The sequence below is a fragment of the Schistocerca americana genome, chromosome 1 (genome assembly GCF_021461395.2).
Source record: "Schistocerca americana isolate TAMUIC-IGC-003095 chromosome 1, iqSchAmer2.1, whole genome shotgun sequence".
Lineage (NCBI taxonomy): Eukaryota > Metazoa > Arthropoda > Insecta > Orthoptera > Acrididae > Schistocerca > Schistocerca americana.
Window position 1 is genome coordinate 129,128,819 of NC_060119.1, and position 12,225 is coordinate 129,141,043.

Here is a 12,225-nt window from a genome sequence, read left to right on the forward strand (position 1 = left end):
TCTTTCAAATTCTAAAGGTGGCAGGGGTAAAATACAGGGAGCGACAGGCTATTTACAATTTGTACAGAAACCAGATGCCAGTTATAAGAGTCGGGGGGCACGAAAGGGAAGCAGTGGTTGGGAAGGGAGTGAGACAGAGTTGTAGCCTGTCCCCGATGTTATTCAATCTGTATATTGAGCAAGCAGTAAAGGAAAGAAAAATTCGGAGTAGGTATTAAAATCCATGGAGAAAAAATAAAAACTTTGAGGTTCGCCGATGACATTGTAATTCTGTCAGAGACAGCAAAGGACTTGGAAGAGCAGTTGAACGGAATAGACAGTGTCTTGAAAGGAGTATATAAGACGAACATCAACAGAAGCAAAACGAGGATAATGGAATGTAGTGTAATTAAGTCGGGTCGTGCTGAGGGAATTAGATTAGGAAATGAGACACTTTAAGTAGTAAAGGAGTTTTTCTATTTGGGGAGCAAAATAACCGATGATGGTCGAAGTAGAGAGGATGTAAAATGTAGACTGGCAATGGCAAGGAAAGCGTTTCTGAAGAAGAGAAATTTGTTCACATCGAGTATACATTTAAGTGTCAGGAAGTCGTTTCTGAAAGTATTTGTATGGAGTGTAGCCATGTATGGAAGTGAAACATGGATGATAAATAGTTTGGACAAGAAGAGAATAGAAGCTTTCGAAATGTGGTGGTACAGAAGAATGCTGAAGATTAGATGGGTAGATCACTTAACCAATGAGGAGGTATTGAATAGGACTGGGGAGAAGAGGAGTTTGTGGCACAACTTGACAAGAAGAAGGGACCAGTTGGTAGTACATGTTCTGAGGCATCAAGGGATCACAAATTTAGCATTTGAGGGCAGCGTGGAGGGTAAAAATCGTAGAGGGAGACCAAGAGATGAATACACTAAGTAGATTCAGAAGGATGTAGGTTGCAGTAGGTACTGGAAGATGAAGAAGGTTGCACAGGATAGAGTAGCATGGGGAGCTGCATCAAAGCAGTCTCAGGACTGAAGACAACAGCAACTGAGAAAGTCTGAGCAGAGGACACAATTAAAAAGTCTGTGTCGCCGTAGGTACTCCGTGGCCTGATACAGGGCGAAGAGTTCGGCTCTAAATACTGGGCAGTGTGCCGGAAGTCGATATCGAAAGACGTGGGCGCCAATGACGGAGGCACACCCGACGCCACGGGAAGTCCGAGAGCCATCAGTGTACACAAAAATTCTATCGCGAAGTTCCATGCAAAGGTCGTGATTAAAACTGTGTGCCCGACCGAGTCTCAAACTCGTGACCTTTACCTTTCGCGGGCAAGTACTCTACCGACTGAGCTACCCAAGCATTACTCCCGATCCATCCTCACAGCTTCAATTTCTACCAGTACCTCGTCTTCTACCTTCCAAACTTCACATAAGCTCTTTTGCGAGGTCGAGTCTAGGTCTTACGCTTAGTTTTAATCTGCCAGGAAGTTTCATAGCAAACAGCTTGTTACTGTAACCTCATGGACCACCGTTTTGAGATAAAACTAGGCTGTCTTTCGGTTACAGGATATTAGTTCTACAAGAGTTCTATTGCTCTTTATGAATTCTCCATAATTCTTCATTACTAAATATCATTCTAAACCTAAACAACATCTACAGATTAATAACGCCGCGACGCTAAATATTTTACCTGCAGCAAAAATGAAATAAACCTTGTCATATGTCCCAATCAGCATGATCTTCACAGACTTTTATTCCCTATACGGCATTCAAATCTTCAGATTGGTGGCATACAATTAATCGAGTCTCTCTCTTATCTTAACGAAGCACTTTCTTGTTGAAAGAAGCTTAAAATTTCGGATGGTGTGCATTCAACCCACAGTAAGAAAACCTAATTTCAAATACATTTTTCTGCATATTTTGTTCACAGGCCGACAAAATGGTTAAATTTCTCTCTCTCTCTCTCTCTCTCTCTCTCTCTCTCTCTCTCTCTTCCTCCCTTCCCCTCTCTCCTCAGAATTACAGAATTGTCGCACACGCGCGCGCACACACACACACACACACACACACACACACACACACACACACACACAATCTGATATAAGCCCTGTGTTCCTGTCAGAAGTTTTCGATATATTTGCTATTTTCACGATTTTTCATGTACATGCTTTCCTTTCCAAAATTGAACACTTCTATATTTTTTTGGACCCTCGTGGTAATAATCTTTGTGGAATTGTTTCAAATGATTATAGTAATTAGACTTTCCTCTATCTATTTCATACAACAGCCCACACGAGCTAACTACATCTTACAGTTCAGTCCTCCGCTCTTCCAAAAACTGCGACACATCGGGTCTCCCTTTTGTCACATACAGGTTAGGTAGCAAAAATACTAATTTCCCACTTACAAATGTAATGATATTCTGAGACAAAGCAAGAAGAAATCACATATCTGTATAAACTTCAACTTACTTGCTTCTTTGTACTACACCTGAAGTGTATTAGAACACACAGGATCTTCATGTACATGATCAATCTGAATTTCACACGTAAGTGCTTCGCAGTGGTTTCATAGAACCACTTTCAGAATATTCTCCACCGTTACACTCTCAAATAACAGCGGGAAAAATGAACTCACAACTTTATCCGTGCGAACTCAGCTTTTACTTATTATGTTATGTCATTTCTCCCCATACAGGTGGGAGTCAAGTAAATATTTTCGCCTTTGGAGAAGAAATTTGATGACTGAAATTTCGTTAATGACCTAGCCGCAGCGAAAAACGCCTCTAATGATTGTCACCCCAAATCGTGCATCACATGCGTGACACTCTCTGCATAATTGGCGCTAACAGAACGTGCTTCCCCTATTTGAACTTTTCTGATGTCCTCTGCCAATATTATCTGGAGAGGATCCTAGCAGGACTCTAGAGGAGCAGTAATACTCCACAAGAGAACGGACAAGTTAGTGTAAGCCGTCTCTTTAGTAGATTTGTTGCTTTTTCTGTGTGTTGTGCCAATAAAATGAAGTCTTTGGTTCGCTTTCGCCACAACATTTCCTTTGTGAAGGTTCCATCATGAGTTATTCATAATTGTAATCCCTAGGTATTTAGCTCAATCGACAACCTTTAAATTAATGTGATTTGTCATGTAAACGAAATTTGACGTGTTCTTTTTAGTGATGATGTGAAGAACTTTCACACTTTTTATTGTTTAGAGTCAACTGCCACTTTTCGCACCATACACACATTTTATCTAGCTCCTCATGTTACCTCCTAAATAGTTTGTACACGGTCCGGTCACATTAACGTGACCACTGTCTGTGTTATATGTCAACGTGCAGCAACCTCTCACAGACAGCGGGTAACAGCACTAAGAATCGTGGGTACATTAATCATGTTGCAATGTTTGGGGGGGGGGGGAGGGGGGGAGTGGGGAGGGACAAATCGAAAATACTGCAGTCGTTGTAATGCGGAAATGGAGTGATTTAACCTGGCGTCCAAAAGGGCATGAGTGTTGGTTTTCGGGCCAAGGGTTGAAGCATACGAGATGCGACAATAAAGTAACGTGACGGATGTGAAAAAAAAAATGTTGCTTACCGTTTTAGTCAAGTTTAGTGTTGTCTCCTTGAAATTAGTTCCCTTCTGATTGCACACACTTTTTCCAGCGTTTCTCCCATTGATGGTAACATTTCTGGAACTCATCTTCTGTAATATCCTCCAAGACTCTCGTCACAGCTTTTTGGACATCTTGTGTCGTTTGAAAATGGTGCCCTTCACCGCCGTTTTGACTCTTCGAAATAGAAAGAAGTCGCACGGAGCGATATCTGGTGAATAAGGTGGCTGTGGTAGTATTGAAATTTGTTTTGAGGTTAAGAATTGCTGCACTGACAGAGCAGTATGTAGTGGCGCATTATCGTGATGCAGAATCCAGTTATCAGCAATGTTGGCACGGACACGAAGAACTCTTTTACGAAGTCTTTCTAAAATTTCTTTGTTGTAATATTGGTTAAATGTTTGTCCAGGAGGCACCCACTCTTTATGAACAATTCCCTTGGAATCAAAGAAGCACACAAACATGCATTTCACTTTTGACATGTGAGCTTTTTTTGGTCTGGGTGATCCCTTTGAGCACCATTGCGAACTTCGGCGTTTTGTCTCTGGATCGTACTGAAAAAACCAACTTTCATCACCAGTGATAACACGGCTCAACGATTCTGGATTGATTTCCGTTTGCTCTAACAGATCGGCTGCCACATTTTTCCGTGTTTCTCGTTGTTGTGGTATGAGATTTATGGGGACTATTTTTGCACAAATCTTTGTCATACAATATCTTCAGTTTATTATTAGATGAACGGTTTCTCGATTGAAGTTCAGTTCTTCAGCAATTAGTTTCATGGATGATCTTTGATCAGATTGTACGAATTCACACACCCTGGTCAAGTTGACATCCAGCCGTGAGGTTCATGGTCGTCCACTGCAGTCTTCACTTTCAACATTCGTTCTGCCTTCACTAAACATTTTATACCTACGAAAAACTTGAGCTCTTGACACAACCTTCTCCCCAAAAGCCGTCTGAAGCTTACCGTAAGTTGTCATCGCGTTTTCACCCAATTTAACGCAAAAAGAAATGGCATACCGTTGCGCAATATTATGTGGTTCCACTTCCGTGACGAGAGACAAAAACACGTGTTACCTTATTACAGCACAACTCACGACTGAGCAGTTGCATCAATGTGCCGCTTGGGCTAGAAGCAGCTTTTAGAGTAAGGTCAAAGGTATTATGTCTACGCAAGCCTGCTGGGTTGACATATCCTGCAAAGAAAATCAGTCTCATTGTTTTATTGCCGCAAGTCGTAGATTAGAAACAGCAGAGGGCTTATAACGTCTGGTTGGGGAACACCAGATATCATCCATTCGATGACCTTCTGTCTATTATTGCGAACGGTGTGATAGGAAGTCACGATCCAGTCGTACGACTCCATGGGCATGCAAATTGATCAGAAGTCACTTATATGGAATAGTGTCAAAAGCCTTCTGGCAACCCAAAGATGTAAACTAAACTTTAGATCTCCTTTCAATAGCACTCATTAGCTCGTGTGAATAAAAAGCCACTTGTTTCAAACGGTTCAAATGGCTCTGAGCACTATGGGGCTTAATATCTGAGGTCATCAGTCCCCTAGAACTAAGAACTACTTAAACCGAACTAACCTAAGGACATCATACACATCCATGCCCGAGGCAGGATTCGAAGCTGAGACCGAAGCCGTCGCGCGGTTCCAGACTGAAGCTCCTAGAACCGCTCGGCCACAGGGACCGGCCCACTTGCATCAGAAAAATGATATTTGCGAAATTCGTGCTATGTGACAATAAACTGTAACTGTTTCGTTCGCGGTATTTCATAATGTTCAAACACATTATATGTTCTAAGATGTTACTGCAAATTAATATGAGTTATGTGTCTACTTCCTTTCTTTTGTTTTGGTGTGACTCGGGCAACTTTCCCGTCCTTAGGTGCGGATCTCCCATTGAGCGAGCAGTTGTAGAAAATTGCTAAAAACGGAGCTAGTAAATCAGCATGCTCCGAAAGCAACCAAACTGGTATGCATTCTAGAAGATAAGACGCCTTTATGAAGTGAGCTAAGCTGCTTTGGTGTAGTAAGGATATCTACATCTAAGTCACTCATGTTGGCAGCTTCTGTGGTTCGAATTTTAGAGTATTAACTCCATCTATAGTGGTGCCAATGTCCATTCACTGTCTTACATCACATTACTTGCTCATCCATTTCTTCGTCGTCTCCTATGTTAGCACCATAGATAACTGGCTGTATAGCACTAGTCAGAACTCCAATTTATTCGCCATGTAACCAGATCTGGTGACTGCCTCTCTACACAGAACTCTGAAATTTCGCTGAGAAGGTTTGTGCTGTTTTAATTCAGGTGGTTCCAAAACTACCCCATGGAACAGGTGTGCCTCTCCCCACCCCTCAATACATTGGCAGACACACCGTATTGCTCGTGTTCTGCATTTACGAGAGCTGTTCGACCACCCCTGCTCATGGTTGTTAGGCCAGGGAGTGCGATTGCGTATTTTATGACCTCGCTCCAAGACTGTCCACATGTCAACCGTTTGACCAGCCATGTCCACTGGTTCACATGTTGGCCAGCTGCCCATGTCACAAACACGAGCTGTAACAGTCTAGGTTACTTGGTGGTCACATGTGCCTTCTCGGAGGAGTCGATATTTAGGGTGAAACATGTGTAAGTGCAGATAGGTTTATGCTGACTGAGGACAGTGTGCTGAACAACTTTACATCAGTATTACGTCATTTGCAGACTAATAATTATTGCTATTAGGAGTTGTATGTTTTTAGGTTGGTTAGTACCTCCTAGTACAAGTGGCACGAGCAAGTCGTAAATGCTAATTTTCCCCTGGCAGGTGGTTGGGTGTTTAAGCGTGTAGGCGTGGATGCAAAATGGTTAGCCTATACTGACAGGTGTAGACCACTTAGCGGTGCAGTTATGACCATGCAGGAAATATAAGGTAGTAAATTGAGTGACATGTTTGTGGGAAGACTGTTCCACACAGAGAAAAACAACTAACACACTGATGTGTGTACTTGTTAAGGTACCATGTATAAAAACATCCGCACTTACACCCGTTGCACCCTGAGTACTATAGAGTCACTACATGGCTAGACATCTGTGACATAGTATCACTATGATTGTGTGTGTATGTGTATTAGCTGCAGGTGTACAGGTGTGCCTGTCGGCAGGGTGGCAGCTGAGAGCCAGTGGTACCAGCTGTCTGTGACGGGGTACTGCGGCAACGCCTTGTGTGTGTGTGTGTGTGTGTGTGTGTGTGTGTGTATTAGGTGCAGGTGTACAGGTGTGCCTGTCGGCAGGGTGGCAGCTGAGAGCCAGTGGTACCAGTTGTCTGTGACGGGGTACTGCGGCAACGCCTTGTGTGTGTGTGTGTGTGTGTGTGTGTATTAGCTGCAGGTGTACAGATGTGCCTGTCTGCAGGGTGGCGGCTGAGAGCCAGTGGTACCGGCTGTCGGTGACGGGGTACCGCGGCAACGCCTCGGACTCGTTCTCCGCGCACAACGGCGTCTACTTCAGCACCGTGGACAACAAGCAGGACCAGGCGCCAGAGTGCTGCCCCTGCGCCCGCTCCTACGGCGGCGGCTGGTGGTTCTACAGGTACTGTTGCTCCAGGTACTACCTACACACTTTGTTCATTGCCAGCTGCGTTGCGCCTCACGGCTGCCGCAACACGGCGGCTAGATTTCATCTGTCATTTCTGTTCGTGCTTGGGCCCCAGGACGACATGTCAGACGGGTGCCTCTTCAACTTTCATGACACTGAGACAGAACACCAGCTTGTCTCCTTGGCGTGCCAACAGTACGCTGACTTCAACAATCCCTAGAGCGCGATACGTGCGTGACCGGTTTGAGGGGTGTTCACTCGGCTGTGGTGCGCTAGGAGGAGGGCGAATAAGCTTCACACAGCTGGGCAGAAGTTGACGAAGATGGCCAATACTAGCTCGGCTAATGACACTGCTATCTGATCAGGGCTCACTCGGTCGTGCAAACTAAACGCTTCAGTTACTTTTGAGAACGTCGTCGTCCAACAGCTCAAGTACCGGTGTAGTAATGATGGTAAATGCAACTAAATTTAAAATCAATACAACGAAGACAGTTAATTTTATCATTCACTGTAGACTAACACACAGTGTACGACGATGGTTCGATAAATTTAGCTAAAAAAGCAAGAAAAATGTTTGTTTCGTAAACAACTCAACTTGCTTCTCGACATAGGCTCCTCTGAGGCACACACACCTGGTCCCTTGGTCCAGCGGTCCTCCTCCTTTTTCGTCCAATCGGAAAAGTAGCTTCAATCAAACTCTGCAAAATACTCGTTGACTGCAAGTATCACTTCCTCATTTGATGAAAAATTCTTCCCAGCAACGAAAGCTTCAAGTTGGGGAACAGTAAGAAGTCACTTGGGCCTAAGTCTGGTGAACAGGGTGGGTGAGGAACCGTTTCAAATCCCAGTTCATGCATTTCCGCCATTGTTATCGCTGATGTGTGGGGTGGTCCATTACCTTAGTGAAAGATCACATCTATGCATGCCAACCTTCGTCTTTTTTCAGCCATTGTGTTCACTGCCACTTCGACCCTGGTGTGTAATGATGGATCCCGGTTTCAAGGGCAATCACAAATCAGCGCAAAAAGTCAGCTTGCGACTAAACATCGCCAGGCATTGAGTTGACATATTGTGCCAGATGCGCTTTTGGTAGACTGTGAGCAATCGTGGCTCTCATCTCACACACGTCTTCTTCATAACTACTTCTTCCAGCAATACTTATGCACTCGCTCAATTGAAATGCCTACAGTCTCAGCAATCTCACGAATTTTTATTCGGTGGCCTTGCATTACCGCCCGAGTTCCCGGGTTCGATTCCCGGCGGGGTCAGGGATTTTCTCTGCCTCGTGATGGATCGGTGTTGTGTGATGTCCTTAGGTTAGTTAGGTTTAAGTAGTTCTAAGTTCTAGGGGACTGATGACCTGAGAAGTTGTCCCATAGTGCTCAGATCCATTTGAACCATTTTGAACCTTGCATTACCGTATCACTGATTTTGTCAGTGATTTCCTTTGTGGTGACCACAACTGGACGCCCGCAGCCTGCTTCGTCTTAGGCGCTTTTCCAACTCCGTTTATATTTCTTAATCAAAAAGCAAATGATGGTGAATGGTGGTGGAGAGTCTGCGTGAACTTAATCCAATACTGTTTTGATTTGTGCGGCAGTCGAAGCCTTTAAATGAAAATGTTTAATAACAGCACGAAACTCAGTTTCCTCCATTTTCAGTCGCAGGCGACACACTGACAAAGTCAGGCGGCTGTCAACAATGAACTGTAGGATGTAAATTGTTGAAATCCTTTATACGGTCCTTGGAATAATCAGGCTTACCAATCATGAAGGTGCAACAAAAATGTGCCATTCTTTCATCTAAATTTATTACACTTGTCAAACCGTATTAAAAACCTCAACCTGTAATACTTTCATTTGCGAATGCAAAACGACCCTATGTGTTTCGAATTATAAAATGGAAAAAGTTTTTCTTGTAGTCAGATAGTGCGAGAGATACGTACTGGGTGGATATTTTGTGGGGTCTTGCCCAATCGTCGCTAAGAGGGTGCCTATGGGATGCAGCGCTCTCGGAATGCTGTACAACAATACAAACAAATAAGATTAGTGGATTTATTTCTATAAAACAACTCACAATACTTTGGAGATTTACAAGTTGTAGTCGCAAGCGAGGGGCGACAAGCTACACTACTGGCCATTAATATTCCTACACCAAGAAGAAATGCAGATGATAAACGGGTATTCATTGGACAAATATATTATACTAGAACTGACATGTGGTTACATTTTCACGCAGTTTGGGTGCATAGATCCTGAGAATTCAGTACCCAGAACAACCACCTCTGGCCGTAATAACGGCCTTGATACGCCTGGGCATTGAGTCAAACAGAGCTTGGATGGCGTGTACAGGTACAGCTGCCCATGCAGCTTCAACACGATACCACAGTTCATCAGGAGCAATGACTGGCGTATTGTGACGAGCCAGTTGCTCGGCTACCACTGACCAGACGTTTTCAGTTGATGAGAGATCTGGAGAATGTGCTGGCCAGGCCAGTAGACGAACATTTTCTGTATCCAGAAAGGCCCGTGCAGGACCTGCAACATGTGGCCGTGCATTATCCTGCTGAAATGTAGGGTTCCGCAGGGATGTAATTAAGGGTAGAGCCACGGGTCGTAACACATCTGAAATGTAACGTCCACTGTTCAAAGTGCCGTCAATGCGAACAAGAGGTGACCGAGACGTGTAACCAATGGCACCACATACCATCACGCTGGGTGATAGGCCAGTATGGCGATGACGAATACAAGATTCCAACGTACGTTTACCGCGATGTCGCCAAACACGGATGCGACCGTCATGACGCTGTGAACAGAACCTGGATTCATCCGAAAAAATTACGTTTTGCCATTCGTGCACCCAGGTTCGTCGTTGTGTACACCATCGCAGGCGCTCCTGTCTGTGATGCAGCGTCAAGGGGAACCGCAGCCATGGTCTCCGAGCTGACAGTCCATGCTGCTGCAAACGTCGTCGAACTGTTGGTGCAGATGGTTGTGTCTTGCAAACGTTCCCACCTGCTGACTTAGGGATCGGGACGTGGCTACACGATCCGTTACAGCCACGCGGATAAGATGCCTGTCATCTCGACTGCTAGTGATACGAGGCCGTTGGGATCCAGCACGGCGTTGCGTATTACCCTCCTGAACCCACCGATTCCATATTCTGCTAAGTCATTGGATCTCGACCAACGCAAGCAGCAATGTCGCGATACGATAAACAGCAATCGCGATAGGCTACAATCCGAACATTATCAAAGTCGGAAACGTGATGGTACGCATTTCTCCTCCTTACACGAGGCATCACAACATCGTTTCACCAGGCAACGCCGGTCAACTGCTGTTTGTGTATGAGAAATCGGTTGGAAACTTTCCTCATGTCAGTACGTTGTAGGTGTCGCCACCGGCGCCAACCTTGTGTGAATGTTCTGAAAAGTTAATAATTTGCATATCACAGCATCTTCTTCCTGTCAGTTAAATTTCGCGTCTGTAGCACGTCATCTTCGTGGTGTATCAATTTTAATGGCGGTAGTGTATATAGTCCTTGATATGTGAACGGTTCAGGCAAGTTGATACAGGTCACTGATAACTAACGTCCACGTTCCGGTGACGATGTGAGCAGCCGAGGCTTGCAAGAGCGTCGCAGATATTCCCTTCTCTCAGGTGTCGCTCTACGCGCGGCGCTTTCCAATTCCGCACACCATTGGCCGTCGTTTCCTCACTGCTTTCTCTGCTCTTGCTTTCCACACCTTCGTTCCGGTACTTGTGGTTACTCCAGAACATTCCTCCCACCACCCCCACCCCCGAAAGCGACGGACCGTCATCTTGTATGGAGTGCAACCACAGCGGGGGATGGAGGAGTGTGGGCGCTCTGGTGGACCGGAAGCTGTGGCTGCAGGGGACGTCCAGCTTCCAGCCGTACCCCAACAACATCTGGCCTGCGCTCTGGCGAAACGTCCCCCGGAAAATGACCACAAGGGTACGCGTCCACCTCCTGCTGCCATGAATCAGATGAAGAAGGCGGCGACTGCTGCGGTGTGGCCGGGTCCAGCTCCATGGGTAGGATGAGAAGACGCAGAGGAGGTGAAGGCTCCGTCTCCATGGGGTCGTGTCCTGGTGACACCCTCTGGCGGTGGCTGCGTCTGCCTTGTCCTCTGGACCCGTGAATCTGGGGGAAGAGAGTCTGAGAGATCATTGTGTACGTGACAGAGGCGAAAGAAGATACATGCAAGCGCCAAGTCGACAGACGATCTTTTATCGCGCCCACCGTCTGCTGCCGCTAAAAACCACGTAAAAGACAATATCATTAAGCGTGAAGCGATACTTGCGGCCTTCCTTCGGCGCCGGATGCTGAGGAAGGTGGAGTACATCTACATCTACATTTATACTCCGCAAGCCACCCAACGGTGTGTGGCGGAGGTCACTTAACGTGCCACTGTCATTACCTCCCTTTCCTGTTCCAGTCGCGTATGGTTCGCGGGAAGAACGACTGCGGGAAAGCCTCCGTGCGCGCTCGAATCTCTCTAATTTTACAATCGTGATCTCCTCGGGAGGTATAAGTAGGGGGAAGCAATATATTTGATACCTCATCCAGAAACGCACCCTCTCGAAACCTGAACAGCAAGCTACACCGAGATGCAGAGCGCCTCTCTTGCAGAGTCTGCCACTTGAGTTTGCTAAACATCTCCGTAAAGCTATCACGGTTACCAAACAGCCCTGTGACGAAACGCGCCGCTCTTCTTTGGATCTCCTCTATCTCCTCCGCAACCCGACCTGGTTCAAATGGCTCTGAGCACTATGGGACTCAACTGCTGAGGTCATTAGTCCCCTAGAACTTAGAACTAGTTAAACCTAACTAACCTAAGGACATCACAAACATCCATGCCCGAGGCAGGATTCGAACCTGCGACCGTAGCGGTTCTGCGGTTCCAGACTGCAGCGCCTTTAACCGCACGGCCACTTCGGCCGGCCAACCCGACCTGGTACAGATTCCACACTGATGAGCAATACTCAAATATAGGCCGAACGCCTGTTTTGTAAGCCACCT

General features: G+C 45.8%; 1 protein-coding gene across 1 annotated transcript in view; it reads left to right on the forward strand.

The window, feature by feature from the left end:
* LOC124605649 (angiopoietin-related protein 6-like) overlaps positions 1-12,225 on the forward strand; it is a 941,284-nt gene that overhangs the window by 899,229 nt on the left and 29,830 nt on the right. Inside the window, exon 12 of the mRNA XM_047137517.1 lies at positions 7,000-7,176. Within this exon, the coding sequence (XP_046993473.1) occupies positions 7,000-7,176 (177 nt within the window). The remainder of the gene's footprint in view (positions 1-6,999; positions 7,177-12,225) is intronic.